Consider the following 23910-nt stretch of genomic DNA (forward strand, 5'->3'; position numbering starts at 1 on the left):
TATTGTTGGATATGTATCTGGGGGTTTAGAGGGTCCTGGGGCCCTCTTCTCAGCGCCGTTGTGGTTTGTGGAGGGGCCTCAGCCTCAGAATCTGTACCCAGCGTTGAACTTGGGCGTCCAGGCTGGATGAGGACCCCCAGGGCAGCACATGTGCCCTCCCGTGCCCTCCCACCCCACCTGTCCAGGCTAGGCTGAGCGTGGGGACAGTGTGGGGCCCTGGCCGGCCAGGCGCAGTGCCGAGGCCTGGCAGTGAGTTCCGGGTGAGGAGGTGGCTGATGGCTGAGATCGCAGGCCGAAGTTTACCCAGGGGCAGCTGGCTCCGAGGAGGCTTTCACACCAATTGTGGATGCCGGGCAGGACTCAGGCTGGGTCCCGGGAGCGCCTAGGAGACGGCCGTACCTGGGCAGCCTCGGTGGGATGCTCCCGGGTCTCTCGCCACTCGCCTGGAGAGGCTTCCCCTTTCTGACTGCCCTCTGCCCTCCATGCTCTTCCGCACTCACCAGTCAAGGGAGTGGTGTCCCCTCCGGCTCCCCTGCCCCCCTGCTCTCCCTACACCCCACGATGCCGCCCTCTCCTCTTCCTCTTTCCAAAGCCCTTGTCTTTTTCAGAAAAGGGAACTGAGAGCTTGTGGCCGAAGCCAACAGGGAATGCAGTGTCCCCTAAACCTGGAAGTAGGGGTGTCACAGGGTCGGCGCAGCCAGCCGGGGCCTCCTGGGCCGCATGTGACCAGGCCCGGCGGCCTGCGTGCAGGGGGCCCTCCCGGCCGCCAGGGGTCGCGCTGCAGGCGCCGGGCGGGCGCGGCGGGGTCACGGCCGGGGGTGCGAGGTTGGGGGGTGGGGGCGGGTTGAGGGGCTCAGGGAAAGCGGGGCGCGCGGACGAGTGCGGCGCGGCGCCCCGGCCGCCTGTTCCTCCGTCCGCCGCCCGGCGGGAGCGAGCCGAGCCCGGCGCCATGTCCGGGACCGGGTAGCCCGCCAGCCGCCCGCCTCCGAGCCGCCCCGCCCGGCCCGCGGGCCGGGAGCCCGGGAGCCGCGGGCCGGCAGGTAGGGGCCGGACCGGGCGGGGCGGCGCGGGCGGAGGCGGGCGGGCGCCGGCTGCGCATCTGGTTCCGCTTCCTCCGCCGCGGGGAAGTGAAAGCGCGGGGAGGGCGCCGCGGTCGGTGCCCCGCAGCCCGGCGGGGCAGGGGCGGGCGCGCAGGTGTGCGGCGGGCGTCCCCCGCCCCCCGGCCCCCCGCCCCCCCCCCCCCCGGCCCCGCGGTTCCCGCAGCAGCTCCCGGCCGGGGCGGCCGCGTGGGGCCAGGGCCGGGGCCTGGCCGGGCGGGGAGGGCATGGGGGGGGGGGGAGCGCTGCGGGAAGGCGGAGGAGGGGCCGCGCGCCGGGACCGCCGCCCCCGGCCCGGCCCCGGCGGTCCCCCCGCCGCGCGCCCTCGGGCCGACTTCCGCCCGCGCAGCTTCCCCTCCCGGGTTTCGGGAAGTCCCCTCCCTTCCCCTCCGCGGCGCCCCACGCCTCCAGTCCTCCGCTGCAGCCACCCACCGAGCTGCGCCCCAGCTCTGCGCCCTGGGGCTCGGGGACCCCCGGGGCCCCCCCTCTCGGGTTGGGCCATGGCGGCAGGTGAGAACACAGTCGCTCCAGGCCCGTGGGGCTCCCGTCTCCCTCCCTGGGCTCCGCGGAGGAGGGCAGACGGCTCTGGACCCAACTTCAGGATCGTGGAGGTGGGAGGACGCAGGGCTGTTGGGTTGCTGGACTTAGCTTAGGAACAAGGGTACTTGAGTCTGCTTAAAAGACACGAAAACTTGGGTTTTGTGGGCTTCCCTGGAAACCTAGAGGGGCGCTCTTTAAGAACGTTAGCTGGGTCGTGAGGCCCTGATGTTACCAGTAGAGGCGGAAGGTCAGAAACCCCTAAAAAAGACTGTCGGGTTGGCGTGATGTCATTGCAGGCCTTTACAGAAAAGATTGCGATCTCCGCAGTCGGGAGCCAGCACGGGTGGGGCCTTTAAAGGGGATTCGGGAGCAGTCTGAGGTCAGAGCCGAGGTCAGCCGCGAGCCCAGAGTGGCGTTCGGCTGGTTTGGGGAGAGGGCTGGCGCCGCCCCGCGGGAGGGCCCGGGTCTCTTTAAGGGCCTGCTGACGTCACGGGCGGGAGCGCTCGGGGTTGGCGGACCACCACCGGTCCTACCCTCCCCTGGAAGGCCGGGAGGGGTGGGAGCGCTCGGGGTCACCTCCCGGGTCGCCTCCCTCGCTTCTTCACCTCTCCCGCGCTTGACTGTTCCAGATGCAGTGAGTGAGGGGGGGGCCATGGCGGAGGAGCGGCCCCCCCGGCTGGTGGATTACTTCGTGATAGCCGGGCTTTCCGGGAGCGGAGCACCCATCCCCGAGGAGCCGTGGGTTCCCGAGCCCAGCGGGCCCCTGCGCCCTCCGCGGCCGGCTGATCCCATCACGGATGTGGCGGTCATTGCCAGGGCCCTGGGCGAGGAGGTGCCCCAGGGTTACACCTGCATCCAGACCTCTGCTGGGGGCCACCCCTTGGAACTCAGCGCTGGGCTCCTGGGTGGAACTCAGCCCGTCATCTGTTACCGCAGGGGCCGTGACAAGCCCCCTCTGGTGGAGCTGGGGTGCGTGGCCCTCTGCTTGGGGACTGGGCGGCCAAGGGGCCGGTGTATTTTCCTAGTGCTCCCATGGAGGTGGGTCCCCAGCTTCCAGCCCCGCGTCCTGTTTCCTGGTCTGTAAAACAGGGGAAATAACACCTCCTCGGGGTGCAGTTGGCAGGATTAAATGAGGTCACCCACGTGTAGGACGCGGCACAGAGTCAGCAAATGGGGCCTTTTCCTTGTCGCATTTACGAATGAGTGTGCAGGCCACGGAGGGCCCGAGGGGTTGCTGCTGACCAAGAGGGAGAGAGCCAGGGCCAGAGTCCAGCCAGAAGCGGGCCCCGGGGTCCACTCTGACACGGCTGAGGGTGCGAGGCTGGGAGGTAGGACCGGTTAGGCGGATCTGCCCTGGGCTGTTGACATCTGTCTCTGCTCTGTGCCCAGGGTGCTGTACGAGGGGAAGGAGCGACCCAAGCCCGGCTTCCAAGTGCTAGACACGACGCCCTACAGCCACTCGGCCAATCTAGCCCCTCCCGGCCCAGGGCACCCCCGCACCTACCTCACTTACCGGCGGGCAGCAGAGGGGGCAGGGCTGCACGCCCTGGGCATCACTGACCTCTGCCTGGTGCTGCCCAGCAAGGGCGAGGGCACCCCTCACACCTACTGCCGACTGCCCCGCAACCTCAACCCTGGCATGGTGAGCGGGGCCCGCGAGGCGTTGGCGTGAGGGTGTGGAAACCGGGCACAAAGGATGGCCTAGGGCCTCTAGGGCGGGGGTGGACCCAGAGGGGTGGCTCTCGTCTCGGGGGACTCCTTGGGGGTGGTAGAGCAAATGGCTCCCGGAAACGTCGTCAGCTACGTATCTGCTCGTCTCTCGCTGCTTCTGGGACAGTGGGGTCCAGCGGTGCACCTGTGCTACAAGGTGGGCCTGGCCAAGGCCAACACGCTGGTGTACGAGGCAGGTGAGTAGCCCCTTTGTCCCCCCAGCCCCCCCCCCACCCCGGTCTCTCGTGTCCCTCTGCCCTGGCGCCTCTCGGCCGGCACCACCTGCGTGTCCAGAACCCACCTCCCCTCTGCTACCGGGCGCTTCTCTCGCATCCCCTGGTTCCTACACCCCGGAGTCTGATCGGCCCTCCTCCTGGTGCCCCCCACTCCGCCGGGGCCGCAGAGCTGCTGGGCCGCTACCCGGAGGAGGACAACGAGGCCTTCCCGCTGCCCGAGTCGGTGCCCGTCTTCTGCCTGCCCATGGGGGCCACTGTCGAGTGCTGGCCTGCCCAGACCAAGTACCCCGTGCCCGTCTTTTCCACCTTCGTGCTCACGGGTGCAGCTGGAGACAAGGTGGGTGTGCGGGGTGTGCCCCGGGGTCCGGGCTGTGCAGAGCCCGCCTGACGGCCTCTCTGCTCCCCTGCCAGGTGTACGGGGCTGCCCTGCAGTTCTACGAGGCGTTCCCGAGGGCCAGGCTGTCGGAGCGGCAAGCACGGGCCCTGGGCCTCTTGAGTGCGGTGGAGCGTGGCCGGGCGCTGGGGGGCCGGGCCGTGCGCAGCCGCCGCGCCATTGCTGTGCTGTCCCGCTGGCCTGCCTTCCCGGCCTTCCGAGCCTTCCTCACCTTCCTCTACCGCTACTCCGTCTCGGGCCCCCACCGCCTGCCCTTGGAAGCGTGAGCATGGGCACCGTGATGCTGGGAAGGGGTGATGAGGGAGGGCTGGGGAGCCCAGGAGATATGGGAGAGGTTGCGGTGGGCAGAAGAGTGGGGGCAGGGAAACGCCACGGGCTGAGGGGTGAGTGGGGCCTGAGCTCCAGCCCACGCTTCCTAGTTAGGTTCTGACAGCGCCTGCGTGACCTCTCTGTGCAGCAGGGTCTCTGACGGCAGGCGAGGGCCTCCCGGTGGAGCTCTGGGAGGCCCGAGGTTCTGGGGACAGGTGAAGGACACGCGCATCCCTCTCTTCCCCAGGCACATCTCTCACTTCATTCACAACGTCCCCTTCCCCTCCCCACAGAGGCCTCGCATCCTGGTACAGGTGAGTCCTGGGGGGTGTTGGGGGTGGGGAGGTGAGGAGGGGCGGAGGGAGGTGGTCCGGCTGCCCTCCGTCATTCTGACCTGCGGCCCTTCTGCCCCCAGATGTCTCCCTATGACAACCTGCTTCTCTGCCAGCCTGTGTCCTCACCCCTGCCCCTCAGGTACGTGCCCGGGTTGGGGGGGGGGGGGGGCGGGTGCTGTGGCGACCGAGGACACGTAGGCGCCAGGCAGGAGCGCCCGGCTCTCGAGGTCTGGAGGCCGGGCCCCCGGGGGCGTCTGTGCATAGTGTGTCGGGAGGCCTCTCCGGGGTCTCCTGGTGACCCCCCCGCCTTGCGCTGCCCGCAGTGGTGCCAGCTTCTTGCAGCTGCTGCAGAGCCTAGGCCCGGAGCTGGCCGTCACCCTGCTGCTGGCCGTGCTCACGGAGCACAAGCTGCTGGTGCACTCGCTGCGGCCGGACCTGCTCACCAGCGTCTGCGAGGCCCTGGTGTCGGTGAGTGCCCGTCCTGCCTGGCCCACCTTCCCCAGACTCTGCTGCCCGCTCCTTCCTCCCAGAGGGTCCTCGACCTTCTCCTTGGGCGCGACCTGTACAGCTCCGGTCGGGGGGGCTGTTCTCCAGAGTCCCCCCCTACCCCCGCCGCACCCCGTCTGCCGTCCCCGCCCCCGCCTCAGTGGCCCTCATGCCTGGTGCTGCAGATGATCTTCCCGCTACACTGGCAGTGCCCCTACATTCCGCTGTGCCCGCTGGCGCTGGCGGACGTGCTGAACGCCCCCGTGCCCTTCATCGTGGGCATCCACTCCAGCTACTTCGATCTACACGACCCACCCGCCGACGTCATCTGTGTGGATCTCGACACCAACACGCTGTTCCAGTAAGAGGGCCGGGCCGGGCCTCCCCCCGAGCTGGCGTGTGCCGCGCCCCCCGCTCACCAAGAGCCGGGGACAGACTGTGGGGGAGGCGGGACGCGGGCCCCACTGCACCTCCTTCCTGCTGCCTATCCCACAGGACTGAGGAGAAGAAGCCCCTCTCCCCTCGGACCCTGCCCCGCAGACCCTACAAGGTTCTGCTGGCTACGCTGACACACCTCTACCAGCAGCTGGACCAGAGTGAGAACCCTGTGGGGGCGGGGGGCTAAGCCCACGGGTAGGGAGGCCTGTCGAGCGCTAGGCCTTCCTCGAGGTCAGCGGTGTTGGGATCTCACCCGGTGGCAGTCGGCGAGAGGGCAGGCGGACGATACCCGTGTTCCGAACGCCGGGGTGGGGGCGGACTCGTTCCCGGGGAGGCTGGAAACTGTCACCCGACGGGTGTGCTGGGCGCCGGCGTTGGCTCGGCAAGAGCGGGGGGCGTCGAGGCTGGCCTGACTCGGGCTGCCCTGGTCCCCAGCGTACACTGGCCCCGAGGAAGAGGCGTCCTTGGAGTTCCTGCTGACGGACTACGAGGCCGTGTGCGGCCGCCGGGCCCGGCTGGAGCGCGAAGTCCAGGGGGCCTTTCTCCGCTTCATGGCGTGTCTGCTCAAGGGCTACCGGGACTTCCTGCGCCCCCTCACCCAGGCCCCCTCCGAGGGTGCTCGAGATGTCGACAACCTCTTCTTTTTGCAGGGTAGTCGGGGCGTCTCGGGAGGGCTGTCCGGGGGCCGGGGGTCCCGGAGCCACTTGCTTGCTCGTTCCTTCGCTCGGCAAATGTCTCAATGGGCACAGGTCCGGGCCCTGCACTCTCCTGGGCTTGGAGGGAGTCCCGGGCACAGAGACGCCCCGCCCCGCCCCGCCCTCGCGGACATCCCCCCGCTCCCGGTCTCAGGCAGGGGGTGCAGAGGGGGCTCGGGAAGGCTGTGGCCGGCACGTGACCCGTGACCCCGCCTGCTCCACGCTCCCCCCCCCCCAGGCTTCCTCAAGTCCCGGGAGCGCTCCAGCCACAAGCTGTACTGCCAGCTGCTGCGCACACAGATGTTCTCGCAGTTCATCGAGGAGTGCTCCTTCGGCTCCGCCCGGCACGCCGCCCTGGAGTTCTTTGACTCGTGCGTGGACAAGGTACTGGGCGCCGTCCTTCCGTCGAGCCACCGCAGCCGCTCGACGCCCGGTCGGCGCTGGGAATGCCGTCCGTGCCCCACGTGTGGCTGCTTCAGTTGCACACCTCCCTCTGGTTGTGACTCCACCCCCCCCAGCCCGCTGCACCTCCCTCCGGTTCTGATTCCGTCGTCGTCCCCCCCCCCCCCCGCCCCAACTGCTGCACCTCCGGGGCCTGGGAAGTGGGGGGCACGGGCCTTGCTGTGCCCTTCAGGGAGGGGGCGGGTCCTGGACACCCTGGCCCGTGCCTACTGTCGTGACCTCGCTCTCTCGCCTCGTGCTTCAGGTGCACCCAGAGCAGGACAAGCCTGAGCCGACGCCCTTGGTGGAGCTGGAGGAGCTGTCGGGGAGCGAGCTCACCGTCTTTATCACCCCTCCCGAGGAGCCCCCGGCACCAGAGGGCAGTGAATCCGCCCCCCAGTACTGGTGAGGGCCTCTTATTCCAAGCCCCGCCGGCTGGCTTCGCGTCAGCTGCTCCTGACGTGGCCTCCCTCTGCCCCTCCAGCTACGACGGCTTCCCAGAGCTACGGGCCGAGCTGTTTGAGTCTCCTCAGGAGCAGCCCGGGGCTCTGCCCGTGCCGGGCCCGACCCGCAGTGCCCCCAACAGCCCTGCCCCCCGCCGTACCAAACAGGTAACTGGGACACGGGCCCCAGACACCCCTGACTCCGGCCACCTCCTCATCTGGGAAACGGATGGACTGGCGCCTCCGCCATTATTAGCCGGTGTCCGTGCGCTTGCACGCGAAAAGCACGTGAAACGTTAGCTGCCGTTACCGTTGCCGTCATCACGGTCGCTCTGTCCCGGCCAGTCTGGGAAGCCGGGGGCTTATTGCCTCTCCCGGGGCACCCGCTGGAGGGCCGGCCCGTCTGCCCGGGGCTGCAGGGCGGAAGCCTGAGTGCGGCACCCCTCCCGCCTCCTCGGAGCGCAGACCCTTGCTCGGGGAGGGGGGTGCTCCTGCCCCCCCCCGCCTTAAGACCTGTTTTGGCCTGGCGCTGTCCTCACCCAGGCGTCCCCGCCCCATCCAGGAGATGAAGGTGGCCCAGCGGATGGCACAGAAGTCGGCGGCCGTGCCCGAGCTGTGGGCCCGGTGTCTGCTGGGGCACTGCTACGGGCTGTGGTTCCTGTGTCTGCCCGCCTACGTGCGGTCGGCGCCCTCCCGCGTGCAGGCTCTGCACACGGCCTACCACGTGCTGCGCCAGATGGAGAGCCGCAAGGTGGTGCTGCCGGACGAGGTGGGCCTCCGCGCCCCGCCGCGGGGCGAACCGCGCAGCCGTGGGGAGCCGGGCGGGTGTTCCGAACGTTCCCTGAGTGGGCGTGTTCAGGGCACGGCCGTGGGGACCGACCCCGCGTGTCAGCAGGAAGGGCGGAGACCCTGGGTGCCCCCGGGGACCGGTGGGGTCTGTGGGACGTGGGGAGGCTGCAAGAAGGTGCCTGCTGGGACCGGGGGTGGTGGTGGGGGCGGGGGGGGGGGTCGGGGCTGGGAGGGACCCTCATCCTGCGCCCCTCCCGGCCCAGGTGTGTTACAGGGTGCTGATGCAGCTGTGCTCCCACTACGGGCAGCCCGTGCTGTCGGTGCGAGTCATGCTGGAGATGCGGAGGGCCGGCGTCGTGCCCAACACCATCACCTACGGCTACTACAACAAGGTGCCGAATCCGGCCAGGGTGGGCAGGGCGGGCGGTGGCCGGTGTGCCGCGGGGAGGGTGCTGCTCCCTGACGTCCCCTCGGGGACCCGCCCCGTGACCACTGTGTCCTCCCCCGTGCCCGGAGCTCCTTAGCGCCCAGACGGGGCTTCCTCCTGCTTGGCCGCTTTCTCACTCGCCAGAGCCCCGACGAGGCGACCGGGCAGGTACCGCTGTGACCCACCGGTAGCCGTGGGGTCAGCCGGTGGGCCGGGAGCTGCTCCAGGCCCGCCGCACGGTGCCCGTGTTTGAGCTCAGCACAACCCCATCGTCCCAGGCGGGCAGTGAGGGTGCAGAGGGCTGGTACCTCGTCCAGTGCCCCACGCCCCGGGAGGAGGTTGGGGGGCTGGGTGTGAACACGGGGGCACGGGGATGTTTCCTGCACTCAGGCCCTTAAGCGTGACCCTAAACTGCCTCCTGTTTTTTACACGATGAAGTTAACGGCTGAGAAAGTGAAAAGATTTCTTCGAAGCCATATACTCGATAAGCCTGGGTGCAAACTGTCTGCGCCGTTTCTGGCTTCCTCCAGACTCCTCAGCGGCAGCTGCTGCTGATTCCCTCATCTGGGCTCTCGCTCCTGGCCGAGCCGTGGGCAGGACCCACCCAGGCAGGACGTCTGCAGGGGAAGGTGGCCCCTGGGTCCCGGGTGGCGTCCCTGAAACCGGCAGTGGCCGTCAGGCCATCGTCGGGGCGTGGAAGTAGGCCATCTTGATGGGCGCTGTGCTTGGCAGGCTGTGCTGGAAAGCAAGTGGCTGTCTGGTACGCCGGGCGGACGCCTGCGCTGGGCCAAGCTCCGGAACGTTGTCCTGGGGGCCGCTCAGTTCCGCCAGCCCCTGAGGGAACGGCGGCGGCGGCAGCAGCAGCAGCAGCAGGCGGCAGCGCCAGAGGCAGGCGGTGCCCAGACAGGTGGGTGGGGGCCGTGACAGGCTTGGGGACAGCGGCCAGGCTCCAGCAGAGAAGCGTGGGGGGCCAGGGCTGGCCTCGTGGTGGGCACTGGGTGTTCTGGGCACTCTGGATGGGCTGCGCTTGGCCGGTAAAAAGGGGAGGATGTTCTGCCCGGGAGGGTCCCTGCAACCCCGGTCCGTGCGGGGAGCCCTGTGTTGGAGTAGAGGGCTGGTCTCTAGGTGGCTGCCTCTTGGCCTCGTCCCCGTCTTTTGCAGAGCCTCGTCTGGAGCGTCACTCCCCTACCCGCCCGCTTCAGCGCCAGACCACTTGGGCTGGTCGAAGCTTTCGGGACCCAGCTTCACCCACAGGGCGCCTGGTGAAAAGCGGCAGCCTGGGCAGTGCCCGCGGGGCCCAGCCCACCGTGGAGGCCGGCGTGGCCCACAGTGAGTGCCCTTGTCTGACCCCCAGTCGGCTTTCCTAAGCACTTGCCGGGAAGAGAGGGGTTCTCTGTGGGGGGCGCCGTGGAAGCTGGAGGACCTCGTCTGGGACTCCGTCGGCTGGGGGTGGTGGGGGTGGGGGGGTTGTGGTGCCAGAGTCCGGTCAGCCAGGGGCCGTGTTTCCCGACTTTTCTCTGCCCCGCAGTGATCGAGGCCTTGGGAGTCCTGGAGCCCCGGGGGTCCCCTGTGCCCTGGCGAGACGGAAGCCTCTCCGACCTGAGCTTGACCGGGGAGGAGCCGGCGTCTGGGGGCAGCCCGGAGGACTCAGGCTCTGCCCTGAGCACCCAGTCCACTGAGGCCCCGGAAGGGCTGAGTGGGCGGACGCCCAAGGCTGGTGGGCGTCAGGACGAGGCCCGCACCCCCAGACGAGGGCTGGGCACCCGCCTGCAACAGCTGCTCACCCCTTCCCGCCGCCCCCCTGCCTCGCGCGGCCCCCCGCCCGAGCTGCCCCCTGACCCACCTCCCCCAGCCCGCCGCAGCCCCATGGACAGCCTCCTGCGCCCCCGCGAGCGCCCTGGATCCACCGCCTCTGAGGTAGCCGGCGAGGGGAGGGTGCAGCTGTGGTGGCACCCGGGGGCCCAGGGGGGCTGCCAGTGCGGAGCCGGCCCCGGGGAGGCCCTGAGGGGGCTTTCTCCTGTGATGGCAGAGCTCAGCCTCTCTGGGCAGCGAGTGGGACCTCTCCGAGTCTTCTCTCAGTAGCCTGAGCCTTCGCCGGTCCTCAGAGCGCCTCAGTGACACCCCCGGGTCCTCGCAGCCGCCCTCCCTGGAAGTGAGGACAGCCCGCATCCCTCCATCAGAGGCGGGGGCGGGGGAGGTGGGAGGACGCTTCCCGAGCCTGGCGGGGTCCTCTCCCTGCAGATCCTGCTGTCCAGCTGCTCCCTGTGCCGGGCCTGTGACTCGCTGGTGTACGACGAGGAGATCATGGCTGGCTGGGCACCTGATGACTCCAACCTCAACACCGTCTGCCCTTTCTGCGCCTGCCCCTTCGTGCCCCTGCTCAGCGTCCAGACCCTGGATTCCAGACCCAGGTGCCCGAACCAGGGTGGGTGCTCCGGGAGGGATGGGGGGAGGGGAGTGGAGGCCCAAGGGCTGACCCCTCTTATCCCTCCACAGGGCCCCCAGCCCCAAGCCTGCCCCTGCCAGTGGCAGCAGAGACGCTCCTGTCCCCGGGGGCCCAGGCCCTGTGCTCAGTGACCGCAGGCTGTGCCTCGCCCTGGATGAGCCCCAGCTCTGCAATGGGCACACGGGGGTAAGGGCTGGCGAGGAATTGGGTCTGCGTGTGTCGCCCAGCAGGGGGCACCGGGGGTGGTAGGGTGCGATGGGCATCGAGGGCGTGGGGCATCTCAGAAGCTGCTGGACGTGGTGGCCCAGCGGGAACCCGGCTCTGAGGATCGGGCCATGATCCTCCCTGAACCACCCTCCCTCTTTGTGCCTGACAGGGCACCTCCCGGCGGGTGGAGGCTGGGGCCTGGGCGTATCTGAGCCCTCTGGTGCTGCGGAAGGAGCTGGAGTCGCTGGTGGAGAACGAGGGCAGTGAGGTGCTGGCATTGCCTGAGCTGCCGGCTGCCCACCCCATCATCTTCTGGAACCTTCTGTGGTATTTCCAGCGGCTGCGGCTGCCCAGTATTCTGCCCTGCCTGGTGCTGGCCTCCTGTGATGGGCCCCCACCCCCCCAGGTCAGTGCCCCCTGCCCCTGCTTCCTGAGCGCTCCTTCCCTCACCTCCCAGCTCTGCCCCTTGGGCTTCAGAGGTGGCACCTGCTTTGACCCCTGGCCTTTTCACGCCACTACTCAGCCTCGATTCTCTCATCTGTAGAATGGCACAAGCATCCAGTGCCCGGGGCTGTCAGACATCTCGCGTACCGCCCAGCACCTGTCACAATGCCTCCTTGACGTTTGTCTGTTCATCCCACCACATACGTACTGGGCACCCTTTAGGTCCCGGGCAGCGTGTAGGCAGTAGTGACGCGGCGACTGCAGAACAGAGAGCGTGCTCTCAGAGAGCCCGCGCTCTCGTGGGGGATGAGCGTTCCTTCCCTCTTCTCTCTGACCGCATCCCGGAACACCGCTGGTCCAGGTCTCGTCCTCTGCCCGCCACCTCCTGAACCCGCCCCCTTCGTCTTGGCCCCTGCAGGCCCCGTCTCCCTGGCTGACACCTGACCCGGCGTCTGTGCAGGTGCGGCTGCTGTGGGATGTCCTGACCCCTGACCCCAGTAGCTGCCCACCTCTCTATGTGCTCTGGAGGGTCCACAGTGAGTCTGGTATTTGGCTTAGGCTGGGAAGGGGTGGCTTCCACGCCCCGAGGGCTTGGTAACCCTGGCTGCCTTCCTTCGTTTTCGCACAGGCCAGATCCCGCAGCGGGTGGTATGGCCAGGCCCCGTGCCCGCACCCCTTAGCATGGACCTTCTAGAGTCGGTGTTGCGCTATGTTGGCCTCAGCGAAGTACACAAAGCCGTGGGGCTCCTGCTGGAAACTCTGGGGCCGCCTCCCACAGGCCTGCATCTGCAGAGGTATGGTGCTCCCCTCCGGGAGGTCCCTGGCCTCCTATCCTGGGCTCCGCAGTCGTTTTCTGTCACTCGTCCCCTCTGCCTCCATTGCAGGGGTATCTACCGTGAGATCTTATTCCTGACAATGGCCGCTCTGGGCAAGGACCACATGGACATAGGTGAGGGAGCAGGCAGGGGACCGAGGAGGTGAAGGATCTGGAGCCAGGTGTTGTGTGTGTGTGGGGGGGGGGGGGCACTTGGAACCCTGATCTGTTGACTCACCTCCACCCTCTTCCCTAGTGACCTTCGACAAGAGGTACAAGTCTGCCTTTAACAAGTTGGCCAGCAGCATGGGCAAGGAGGAGCTGAGGCAGCGGCGGGCACAGATGCCCACTGCGAAGGCCATCGATTGCCGGAAATGTTTCGGAGCACTTCTGGAATGCTAGGGACCCTTAAGCTTTCATCTCCCACCTGGGGTGGGGAGGTGAGGGAGAAAGGGTTCCAGAGATAACCTGCTTCCCTACTCCTTCCATACAGGAGTTGGTGACGGCCTGGGAGGCAGGCCCAGCCATAGGCACCGAGTGCATGGGCAGCAGGAAGCGGGACCCACTGTGACCAAAAGTCACAGTCCCCTATCTGCGGCCTGCCCGGTGTGCTCACGCTGATGTTATAGGAGGTGGGGGTGGCGTAGGGGAGTTGGCACAGTTCTGCTCTTCCCCAGATTGTACCAGGAACTCTCTTCCAGGGCACCCACAGATCTGCACTGCCCTGGTCGCGTTACAAGTTTTTGTTTTAAAAAACAACTGGAAAAATACAGAGCTACTGAGCCTTTGCCCTGAATGGGAGGGAGGGATGTCATCCCACCAGTGATGGTTCTTCTTCCCCAGAATTGCCGAAGTAGCCCGAGGCTCTCCGTTACACCTTCCTACCTTAGTGTTTGTATTTTAAGTTATTTATTTTGGAGCCATAGCCCCTTGCTTAGGAGGCTCTTAGGGATGGTGAGAAAGAGAAGGGACACGGGGCACCATGGTTCAGTGGCTTGTAGCTGCGGAAGAGGCAGGGGCCATCTAGAGGAGCCCCAGACCCCCCTCAGGAAGAACTAAAGCCCCGTCCAGTCCAGTCCTTCCCGCCCAGGGCCCGGACCGTGCAATAAGGGTCGTTCCTTGCAAAGTTTTGTTGGATGTAAATATAGTAAAAGCTGCTTCTGTCTTTTTCCTTCTGCGTCTTGTTTCCTGGATCTGGGACAGCGGTGGGGGATACCTTTTCCTTTTCCCCGACTGCACATCCTCCTTTCTGCTTCTCCATCCCTTTGCAGCCTCTGGCGTGGCCGGCTTTCCGGGACCAGGTCTGGTGCCGGTCCCCTGGGGCCCCGGGAGCTCTGAGAGCAAGAGAGGGGTGAGTCTGGCGCTGGCCGTGGTGGTGCCAGTCCGTGTGGCACTTCCGGCCCTCCCACACAATCGCCCCCTTGTCCCTCATTTGTACCCCACACAAAGGCTCCATTCTCCGGGGGCCTTGAGCTCATCCCTGCCTCCTTTCCCTCTCGGCTTCTCCAGCACCGCCCCATAGGACGGCCCTCTCCCTGGTAGTTGGTGTTGGCCCTCTCATCGCCCTGGGGGCCCTGGCAGTGGTCCTAGGCCTCTTCAGCTGCTCTAGCCCCGGTTCCTACTCTTCCAGCCAGGGTCCCAGCCTGGGGACAGCGCCAGGAAGACAGGGGCGAGGACTGAGGCGCTCCCTGCATGTGGGCAACAGGGAGACGGGCCGCCTCGGAATTCTCCCTTTCCTGTATGATGAAATAAATTCCGGAAACAATAATTACCAAAGGGAATTAGCCAACAAAACAAATGCCTTGGGTCCTTCCCCGGCGGGCAGGAGTGTCAGCGGAGGAAGTAACTTATGTGAGGCTTTATGCAAATTCCTGGGAGTGGAGAACAGTGGCTGATGAGAGAAGTACTATCTCTAAATTCTGGAAGCTTCAAGCCACGGGACCGACCCTTCCCCATCCTGTGCCAAGCATTGGTAGATGCTTTTCCAGGGCCCTAAAAGAGCTGCACAGGAGGGAAGCAGGGGCTTGGGAAATGCCATCAGTCTTGCCAGGGACGAGGAGATGCCTTCTTCAGTGAGGAACCCTCACGTCACCCCAGCTTCTGACCAGACCTCATCTCCCAGAATCAACCTCTCCCTGTGTCTGCAGGGGAGCAACAGCCTTTCTGAAATACACGTTTTTGTTGAGTGTAGAGTGTCCAGCAGTGTGCTGAACCGTCTGGAGGCACAGAGAGGACTTTTAGGGCTCTGTCCCTTACAAGAGCATACAATCTCATTGGTCTAGAGTTCCCCTGGACTCACAATGATAATCATCCTTGTCTCCAGCTTATACCTCTCACCTATGGGCTTCCTTCTAGACACCTACAGACAGATGGGACAGGACTCCAAAGTTCTTCAAACACAAGAATATCTGGAAATTCCAATAGCGAAGTACTCACTATGACGTCTGACAACTGGGTCCTGTGGCCTAGGGAGCTGTATGAGGGGAAGGATATGCCTAAATTACCTGGTTCAATTTTCTCCACCCACACTTTAGAGCAAGTAGGCTTGAGTGTGACAGAATTTTTATTAAATCTTGTCTCTGCCGTTTACTAATTGTATTATATCAGCCAAATTAACTGCTGTGCCTCATTTTTTCCTTGCCTGCAAACCGAGGAGATTATTCGTCAAGATTAGTTATATAAACCATATACAGTGCTAAGCACACTCCGTAAATGCTAGCTTCAAAAAGAGAACGAACAAACAGGCAGTCTGCAGAGGGAAAGGTCAGGTCCGCTCCAACAGTGACCCCTTGGAGGACACACTTGTCTTCCTTGGAGTTTGAGCACCCTAGATTCAAAGTCCCCTCCACGGTCTTCCCGTTGAAAGGTATCTTCGTCAGGCCGGCACCTTCAGCCACCAGGCTCCCGGAGTCTGCTCTCAGCCAGATGGCAGAGAACGGGCAAAACAGGTCAGGGAAGGCCTGCGCCTTCAATGAGGGCTGTGACTTTGTCACAATTCTCCTGGATCCCCAGCACATGACAGGCCCTCTGTCTTGTACGTCAAGTAACTGAGGCAGCGAAGCCATCCACATGAGAAGCAATTTTCAGTGCAGAGCAAGGTGGGAACAACAGGTAGACAGCAATACAAGCTGAATTTAGAGCTAAGAGGTGGATGTGAGGAAAACTCTCACAATAGTTACCATTTATTACGTTCACTAAGTGCTTACTATGTCCTTGGCACTGTTCGGAGCATTTTAAGTGTACTATTTTTTTGTTTTTAATTTTTCAATGTTTATTTTTGAGAGACAGCGCGAGTGGGGGAGGGGCACAGAATCCAAAGCAGGCCTCCAGGCTCTGTGCTGACAGCTCAGAGCCCAACGTGGGGCTGGAACCCACAAACTATGAGAACGTGACCTGAGCCCAAGTCGGAGGCTCAACCGACTGAGCCCCCCCAGGCGCCCCTGAGTGTACCGTTTTGAAATCCTCACAAGTACCCTATGAGCTGGGCGCTCTTCTCAGTACCCTCATTTTACACATAGGGAAGACTGGGGCATAGAGAATAGAGATTAAGTAACTTGCATCCAAATCCTACAGCTGGTGAGAGGTATGCAGCCCAGGCAGCCTGACTCCAGAGACCACGTTCTTCATCTGGACCTTAGGAGCCAGGAATTTAAGAATGGGCGCACCCCTCTGCGTGGGCGCCCAGGGTCCACCTATCTTCATGGAGCATCCTCCACCAGTTTCCTTTGCCTTGATTTCTAAAGGATTTGAGGGCTCCTGGGTGGCTCGGTCGGTTAAGCGTCTGACTTCAGCTCAGGTCATGCTTTTCACGGTTCCTGGGTTCCAGCCCCAGAGCCTGGAGCCTGCCTCAGTTTCTGTGCCTCCCCCCGCCCCCTCTAAAAAATAAACATTAAAAAAAAGTAGCAATAAAGGATTCGAAAAGGACATTCTAGCGCTTCCGGAGCCAGTTACCCCTGGTTTCAAACCACTGCCTCCTCCGTAATTAAATGTCCGACCTTTGCAAGTAACTCAACCTCTCTGAGCCCGACCCTGATGTACGTGGGTTCGGGCTTCAGCCCTGCCACTTAGCACGGGTGACTTTGGGCACGTTATGTCCCCGCCTGTACACTGGAGACAACACTATCTCCCTGGAGAGTTAGGAGCAATCAATGAATCAGTCCGCGGAGGGCCCAAAAGAGTCGGTGATGAGCCCGTAGCGCAGCGCTCGCCAGCGGCTCCCCGGCACCCTGACTCCGGTCACTGGATCTCGGTCCTCGAGGAGCTCGAGAACCGCTCTGACAGTTGGGCTGCAGGCAGGGAGGCCGGCTCGAGGCGCCAGGCCCAGGCGCGACCCAGCGGACGCAGCTCCTCGCGCCGCGAGCCCCGCCCGCCCCTCGCCCCGAGGCCCCCGCACGCCGGGCCGCCCCGCGCCCGGCACCGCCGGCCCCGGGAGGCTCGAGGCCTGGGCCGGACGCGGGCAGGCCACGCCCCGCGCGCACAGCCAGGCCGGAGCGCCCACGGCTACTGCCCCCGTCAAATTCCGGGATTCTGTCGCGATGAACCACCACCCACCGCGGAGTCTGGTGCCCGCTCGCGGGCCTCCATCTTTGGAGTCGGAAGAATGAGAGCGGGCCGACGGGGAATCCCGGTTTGGGGAGACTGCGGTACGGCGGCTGCCTGGGGACCAAAACGTCTCTGAGGTAAAGTTGCAGCCTGAAGCGATTTTTTGACCCCCGACACTTAATGGGCTGCTGAAGACCCGGATGTGTCTGGGACTGGCCGAGGTACCCATTAACGCGCCCCCGCTAGACCATCCCCCTCCTCCGTTTAGGATTGGGTATTACGTACGCCAGTCATCACTTCTCCAGCCACTCACTCCTCAAGGGTGGGGTGTAGTCCCAGCATCCCGTCTCCTATTGGTGTGGCCGAGAAGAAGAGGGCGGGGAGGCCGGCTTAGGTCGCCCAATGGGCGTCGTGGCGTGTGGGGAAGGCGGAGCCGAGGCGCTTGGCAGCTGCCCAATCAGCGTCCTTGTTTGTGTGGTGCCGCCGCCGGTGCAGCCGCCGCCGCCGCCGCCGCCGCCGCCGCTGCCCCCGTCTGTACCGCAGTGTCTGCTCCGCCCGCCCGCCCCGGGCCGGCCCGCCCCCCTCCCCCGCCCCCGCCCCCGGTCCCGTCGGCGGGGCCCGGAACCCACTGTGCCGTCGCCTCCCTTTTTCGACGCCTCCGCCGCCGCCTGAGGAGGCGAGCTCGCCGGGAGTTACACCGCCACCGCCAGGTGAGGAGCTTTGGCCTAGGCCCGCCTGGCCGCCCGCCCGCCCGGGGGCGGTGAGCAGCGAGGACGGCAGGGAGCCGGGAGGAGGAGGAGGCGGCGGCGGCGGCGGCGGAGGTGGGGGAAGGGAAAGGTGGAGGGCGGGGGAGGGGAAGCGCCCGCGAGCCGACGCCCGCCCGCGCGCCCCCGCCTCGCGTCCCCCTCCCCCGCCCGGCCCCGCGCGCCCCCGCCTCGCGCTCCCCTCACCTCGTCCCCTCCCCCGCCCGCGCGCGCGCTCCGGCCTTTCCCTTCGGCCTCGCGCGCCCCCGCCTCGCGTCCCTCCGTTCCTTCTGCTTTTACTCTCTCTCCCCTCCCGCGCGCCCCGTTTCCCCCGCCATCCCCGCTTCCACTCCCGGCCTCCCGCCCGCCATGCGTCCCCTCCGCTCCTCTCTAGCGCCCCCCCCCGACCCTCTCCTCCCCCGGGGGCGCCCTCGGGGCGTGGGGGCCGCTCGCCGCGCGCGGGGCCGGGTCTCCTGGCCGCCGGGCCCCCCGGGGGGTCCGCAGGGTGCGGGCGGCGCGAGGGTTTTTCTTTATGTAGGTGAAGGGCTCGGCAGCGCGCAACCTGGCCCCTTTATTGCGTCGCCCTCCCGCCGGGGAAGGGAATTGTCCCCGCCCGTGTGGGCGCTTCTCTTCTGTAGCGACTCGGCTGCCCCTGACCCCGCGGGGCTCCCGGGACGCCCTGCGCGTGCATCCCAGCTCGGCGCCTGGGGGTCGTCGGGACTGGGCCCGGCCCTCCCCTAGCCACTCCGGGACCTAGCGTCCTTTCTGCCGCCCCGCCCGCGGCTGCCCCGAGGAGCGAGCCCCGCTGTGGGCGCCCTGCGCCAGCCCGGGACAGCCTTCCCCTCCGTGAAGGCTTGCTCGCCTCTTCGCACTCTTTCCAGACACAAGGTGTTGGCGCCCAGGGCTGGCGCCGCGGTGGAGACAGAGGCCCTGATGGCGGGTGGGCGGCATGTGCGTGTTCGCGGAGCCAGCTCTCAGCCTTTTCTTCTGCTGTCATCCGGAGAACCGGGAGTTTTCTCGTTTCCGATGCGTGGTGGTGCGGAGGGCTTTTGTGTGCGCGTGGGAGAGCCGGGGGACGCTTACTATGTTTCGGCAGAGGGGAGGCCACGCTGCGGCGCGAGCTCTGGGTAGCAGCAGCTGGGGCAAAGCGGTTTGCACAGATCCGCGGGGAAGAGCTGGTGCTTTTGAGTGTTTGAAACATTTTTATTTCTAAGAATTTAGTTTTGGGTAGACAGTGCGTGCATGCGATACAAAGTGAATTCTTCTCTTCCGCCCGTGCTGCTTCTCAGTCCTCCTCCCCGTCCACTGATGTCCCATTGTTTTCTGGCAGCAGCAGTGGTGTCTGTGTGTTGGAGGTTAACCTGTTGGGGTGTTGAGTGCGGGCTCCACTGCTTTCTCTGTGCTGCACTGACCTGAACTCTTCCTAGAAGTCTCCTTCACGTGCTTGGTGCCGGGGCCCTGCGGATAGAGTACCGTCCCGGAGTACCATTCCCGTCCGCGCCGGGTGAAGGAGGCTGCCTCTGGGGCTGCTGCAGGTGGTGCTGTGGAGGGCTCCGGTACGTGTGCAAGGAGGGCCCCCCATCCGTGCCGCTCCTTTGGCGACTGACGCCTAGTCACCGTTTGGGGATGGGCTGGGCCCAGCATCCTCTTTCCTTGGGCGTTCTGAGCGGGTAGCTTGCCGGAGTACCGATGTGGTAGTGCTGTCTTCGTTTGTGGAGGAGCGTCGGTTCTAGCCCAGTGGCCGAGGTGGTCAGCGTGGTGAGGAACGCAGCAGACGGCTGTTGACCAGTAGGAATCAGAACCCAGACCTGCAGGCCGAATGACCCAGTTTGAGAAGCGGTGAGGCCCCTGGACTTCTGTCCTGTTTATTCCTTACTTGACAACATGTCCCCGAAGTGACAGGGACCCGTAGCTGGCAGCAGCATCCGTCTTTACCACACTGTGGTCTGCCTCCCCTGACTGTGTGATGGCTGTTAACTTCCTGTTTAGAGGCAGCTCGAAAAGGGTCTGAATAGAGGCTGCCTTCACATCCTTGTTTAGGGTCAGTGTTGACCAGGTTCCCTCATCGGCCCTTTACATCTGCGTTCTGGCGGTGACTTTCACTGCTGTGTTAGCATAAATCAGGCCACGGGGTTGGGGAGGGAAGAAGTGAAGATTTTCTCTGAACTTCATAGTCCCAGAGTTCATTGAAGTGCTGCTTGTCTCACCCCCTTTCCCCTTCCTCCTTTCCTTTTTCCCGTTCTTCCTTTCTTTAATGGTTTTGTTTTTGTTTTTGTTTTTGACAAATGTTTCTAACCCGCTACACCCTTCCTCCCCGCTGGTTGGGCCTGGTCAGACCTTCAGGTTGGTTGGAATCCGGTTACAGACCTGCAGCATGTGGGGTGGGGTCAGTGTGTCAGTAGTATTGTCCTCCTGATCTTACGCTGGGTCCTCCGGATTCATCCTGGCTTTAAGGAGTGCGTTGTATGTAAACCAGGCCTCTTGTTTCAGTTCACCGTTCCTTCCTTCCTCACCTTCCCCACCCACCAGGCTGGAGGTGCGCGTGTAGGGGAGCAGCAGTTGTTTCGGGACTTTGGAGTATATTCCACGTTAGGCAACCCACTGGGACAAGCAGCCCTCTGCACTCAGAATGCTCGTGTTGCTGGGCTCGTTGAGAAAAGCCAAGCCAACTTTGATTGATTAACACAACTGCTAGAGAAAGTGTAAGGTTTGAGCCATAACTCGGACGAAGGAATTTTCTTTCCCAGACCGTTTGCAGTATTGAACGGCATCATAACACATCGAGGTCCGGTAGTCAGGCATTTTCTGAAGCAGTTTGGAGGGGAGGGAAGAAGAAAAAAAAAAGACACACCCAGATTGACTATAAATCTAGCCCTGGCGTAAAGCTGTCCACCTCTTGCTCAGGAAAAATCCAACCTATCAGACAATGCCACACAAAGTTGCAGTTCGCCTGCATTGGCTAAGCTTGGGAAAAGATGCATAAGGAAGTTCAGTTTTTGTTGAAAAGGGCTGGCTTTTCGGGGGAGAGCTTCTCTTAGCTGTGTTTAGTTTATCCTCAGTATTCTATTTCTGCGATACTTTCTGCAGATCTTGGTGGCTCCAGAGTCCATAGAGCAGAGACCCCTGTATTCAGGTGGTAATGAGGAAGGCACTGGAGGCTAGATCTGATTTGAAATGCTTCCTTTTCATGTTGCATCTTTTACTCCCTTGCGGATGTATGAAATATTCCTGTGTAGTTTTTTGAGTTCATTCAGTTGGAGAGCAGTGACCCAGGGTGGTCAAAGAGCTTAGCCCATCTTTTACACTTCTTAGCTGGTGTCTCCCTCAAATCCCTTAATCTTTGTCTTACATTGCCATTAACTGGCAAGAAGCTATCAAGAGTTTTGGGTTATTGTACCAAAAGCAACAGGTGAATAAGAACACATATTTTGTTACTTTTGAGGTGTGAGACTGGTCAAATCCCAGACCTCAAAGAGTTCTAGTAATTGCGGAAGCAGCTTTGACAACACGTGAATTTAATTGTTACTAACCAGTAAACTGTTGACAAAAAATGACAACACTTCCACATTCCTGAGCCATTTTCTCCTTGATTTTCACAGATAATATAAAAACATATACATTTTGAAAATAATTCAAGTTATCATTACTTGAATCTGAAAGTCGTGCTTTAAACCTCTTGATCAAAAGTTTCTTGATCTTGTCTCATTTTGGGGGAAGGTGGAATTTGTAATCTCCCCAGATGTAGGCTGGAATGTCAGTAGGATTTAGATTAGACATGAGGATTAATAAGTACCCGTTATAGTTGTGAGGGATTAGAAATGTTAACTGGAGAGTTTGTGCATTTCTTACCTAGAAGTTATTTCCAAAGTAGCTTTTTGAGAGTATTTAAATTCAGACTTCCTGGGAGGAAGGTTGTAGGACTAGTAACTGGCAGGTGGGCCTAGTAGAACACTGGTATAGAGAATCTAGAAATCCTGGGTCAAATCCTGGTTTTAACATTTGTTAGCTACGTGACCTTGAGGAACGCTTCTAATTTTTCCCCCCATCTCACCTGCCCTTATAAGGCTCCTAATTTTTAAATTCTCATATTCCTCAGTAAAAGTCTGTCCTTACAGTGGCCAACAAGATCTTAAATGATCTGCGGTTCCCTACCCCTTCTCTGCTGACCTGTCCTTCTCCCTTTTGCTCACTCAGTTCCAGCTACCTTGACTTGTTACTTAAATACATGAGTTACATTCTGTATCTTAGGATTTTGGCACTAGCTCTTCCTGCCAGTGGGAAATAGTTTTTCCTACAGAGATAATACAAATGACTAATTTCCTCAACTTTAAGTTTTTGTTTAAATATGTCACCTTTTCAGTGAGGTCTTATCCTACCTCTTAAAATTGCACCTTCACCACCCCTCACCCCTAATTCTTCCATGCTCTATTTTTGTTTTTATTTTTTTACAAAAATTTTTAATATTTATTTATTTTTGAGAGAGACAGAGCATGAGCTGGGGTGGGGCAGGGAGAGAGGGAGACATAGAATCTGAAGCAGGCTCCAGGCTCTGAGCTGTCAGAGCCCCGACGCAGGGCTCGAACTCATGAACTGTGAGATCATGACCTGAGCCGAAGTCGGATGCTTAATCAACTGAGCCACCTAGGCACCCTTCTATTTTTGTTTTTTATAGCACTTATAACTTTATAACACATTTGTTACATTTATTGCTTTTTTAAAAAGTTTATTTAAGTGATTTCTATAGCAAAGTGGGGCTCAAACTCACGACCCTGAGATCAAGAGTCACATGCTCCCTCTGACTGAGCAAGCCAGGGCCAGGTGCCCCACCCACCCCCCCCCTTTTTTTTTTTTTTTTTTTTTTTTTTACATTTATTGCTTACTGTTTCCCTTCCTATGATACAAGGTCCATGAAAGCATGGATTTATTTTGGTATTTTAATGCCTAATACAGTGCTTGATACATAGTTAATAAATATTTGTTGATCAAATGAGACTAATAACTGTTTTCCTAATCTCACAGTTGTTTATAACAAACGTACGAAATGTGATTAGCATAATACGGGATTTTAAAGTGTGAACTTTGAAGCATCATACAAATAATGGTAAAATTACTGCCTTCCCATTGAAATGATAAATAACACTTGATTATTCAAAAAAACCTTCATGTGTTCATATACATTATCACATCTCTCTTAAAGTCTAGCCTCTTGTTTCTGGTGTTCTACTCTGCTAGACTCCTCTGCCTCTGATTTCCATCCGTACCTCACACCCAGCATGTTCATCGTCGGCTCCCCTTCTGTGTCACCTAAGCCAGCAATGGGAGCACTGTTGTCCAGTTCTCTCTTATTCATTATTTTCTAAATATTTCTGAATCAGTATCTCTTTCTCTATTTCCATTGCTGGTCTACTTTGGGCCTACAGCTCTCATTTGGAAGATTGCCATGATCTCTTTGTTTTTAGTTTTGTTCCCTTTTAAACTCTCAATCATATTGTATTCAGAATGGCTTAACACAGAGATCTGATTATTCTCTTGGTCTTTCTCAAAAGTATTCAATAGTTTCCGCTTGTGTAAAGGTGCAATTTAAACCTTTCATAGTATTCGGGCCCTGGAATCTTGGCCCTTGCCGTTCTGTCCAGCCTTGCATCTCTCCCTTACGGTTTGTACGTGAGCAGATACAGTTCTTCAGGTTCCTAGATCAGCTTCCAGGTCCCACCTCCAATGCTACTTTGTGGGAAGCCTTCCCTGACTTTCTCAGAGAGACTTAGATACGCTTTCTTCTTTGATCTCACTCTATAAATATTGCTTGTCTCCCCTCCGTGGTCTGTAAACATCCTCAAAAACACCACGTCTTTCTACTGTTGTGTCTCCAGTGCCTAGCATGGCGCCCGTCACCTAAAAGATTCTAAAAATAGGAATATGAGAAAATGCCGCATACATTTAGAAGGTATCCCTTTTGTTATATTCTGGGGCAGAAGGACAGAGTTGGAGTCCTGGCTCTGCCAGTTATCGTCTGTGTGACCTTGGTTTGGTCATTTGTAACCTTCAGGCCATAGTTTCCTCACCTCAGAAATGGGGATCCGAGAGCTGCTGTACACCCCAGAAATCCAGAGATTTCTGTCAAATGAGACTGTACACAAAGGTGCTTAATAAGCTGTGAGACAGTGCACACTTTTTACTTGTTATGTGCTCTCCTCATAACTCCTTTTTTCTTGTTCATACTCTTTTTATCATTGAAGACGGAAATACCCTTCTACGACGGGAGTTCTGTTCGCAGCTATTTTCATCTGTAGGTGTGGTGTACTCCTGTTTTTCGTCTTAAATGTGACAGATTTAAATCTGCCCCAGTATCCCAGTGAACAGAAAAGGTCGCAAAA

At 61.3% G+C, this 23910-nt stretch overlaps 3 protein-coding genes across 11 annotated transcripts in view; 2 read left to right on the plus strand and 1 right to left on the minus strand.

The window, feature by feature from the left end:
• The first annotated feature begins 836 nt into the window (after positions 1-836).
• DENND4B (DENN domain containing 4B) lies at positions 837-13422 on the plus strand. Of its 8 annotated transcripts, none has more exons than XM_078440966.2 (29): positions 1064-1607; positions 1934-2028; positions 2267-2606; positions 3027-3279; positions 3475-3544; positions 3751-3920; positions 3995-4239; positions 4534-4600; positions 4702-4760; positions 4945-5089; positions 5293-5468; positions 5603-5703; positions 5981-6294; positions 6479-6624; positions 6947-7086; positions 7166-7292; positions 7668-7893; positions 8177-8305; positions 9073-9247; positions 9502-9669; positions 9869-10257; positions 10370-10492; positions 10582-10751; positions 10837-10972; positions 11163-11399; positions 11856-11973; positions 12066-12231; positions 12322-12386; positions 12508-13422. In XM_078440966.2, exons 3-29 carry the CDS (start codon positions 2290-2292, stop codon positions 12651-12653), a joined length of 4578 nt encoding a protein of 1525 aa, XP_078297092.1. In that variant the 5' UTR covers positions 1064-1607; positions 1934-2028; positions 2267-2289; the 3' UTR covers positions 12654-13422. The 8 variants fall into 8 exon arrangements, with proteins under 8 accessions (XP_078297090.1, XP_078297093.1, XP_078297092.1 ...); XM_078440965.2 differs by having other exon boundaries at positions 1934-2016; XM_078440964.2 differs by lacking the exons at positions 1064-1607; positions 1934-2028 and adding an exon at positions 837-1040.
• Positions 13142-22817, minus strand: LOC132674520 (uncharacterized). Its single transcript, XM_081791841.1, has 5 exons — positions 22798-22817; positions 19413-19517; positions 17079-18105; positions 13690-14252; positions 13142-13585 (listed from the first exon to the last, which is right to left on the minus strand). Exons 1-3 carry the CDS (start codon positions 22815-22817, stop codon positions 17184-17186), a joined length of 1047 nt encoding a protein of 348 aa, XP_081647967.1. The 3' UTR covers positions 13142-13585; positions 13690-14252; positions 17079-17183.
• The window catches only part of GATAD2B (GATA zinc finger domain containing 2B), an 86593-nt gene continuing 79554 nt past the window's right edge, over positions 16872-23910 (plus strand). Inside the window, exon 1 of one of the 2 annotated variants that reach the window (XM_060644852.2) lies at positions 16872-16930. The gene's annotated coding sequence lies outside the window, so the exon portion shown is untranslated. Of the gene's footprint in view, positions 16931-17389; positions 17504-23910 lie in introns of those variants that run through there. The other variant, XM_060644850.2, reaches the window with a different exon arrangement.

Source organism: Panthera onca, chromosome F1, assembly GCF_046562875.1.
Source record: "Panthera onca isolate mPanOnc1 chromosome F1, mPanOnc1 haplotype 2, whole genome shotgun sequence".
Taxonomy (NCBI): Eukaryota; Metazoa; Chordata; class Mammalia; order Carnivora; family Felidae; genus Panthera; species Panthera onca.

Coding starts and splice junctions, on each gene's coding strand:
- DENND4B (XM_060627129.3), top strand. CDS start 1,325: ATGGGGGGGGGGGGAGCGCTGCGGGAAGGCGGAGGAGGGGCCGCGCGC. Junction 3,545..3,750: donor CACGCTGGTGTACGAGGCAG/GTGAGTAGCCCC, acceptor CCGGGGCCGCAG/AGCTGCTGGGCCGCTACCCG. Junction 7,087..7,165: donor GAATCCGCCCCCCAGTACTG/GTGAGGGCCTCT, acceptor CTGCCCCTCCAG/CTACGACGGCTTCCCAGAGC.
- LOC132674520 (XM_081791841.1), bottom strand. CDS start 22,817: ATGAACATGCTGGGTGTGAG. Junction 19,518..22,797: donor ATGAACATGCTGGGTGTGAG/GTACGGATGGAA, acceptor GCCTCTAAACAG/GAAGTTAACAGCCATCACAC. Junction 18,106..19,412: donor CTTCGGGGACATGTTGTCAA/GTAAGGAATAAA, acceptor GACGCAATAAAG/GGGCCAGGTTGCGCGCTGCC.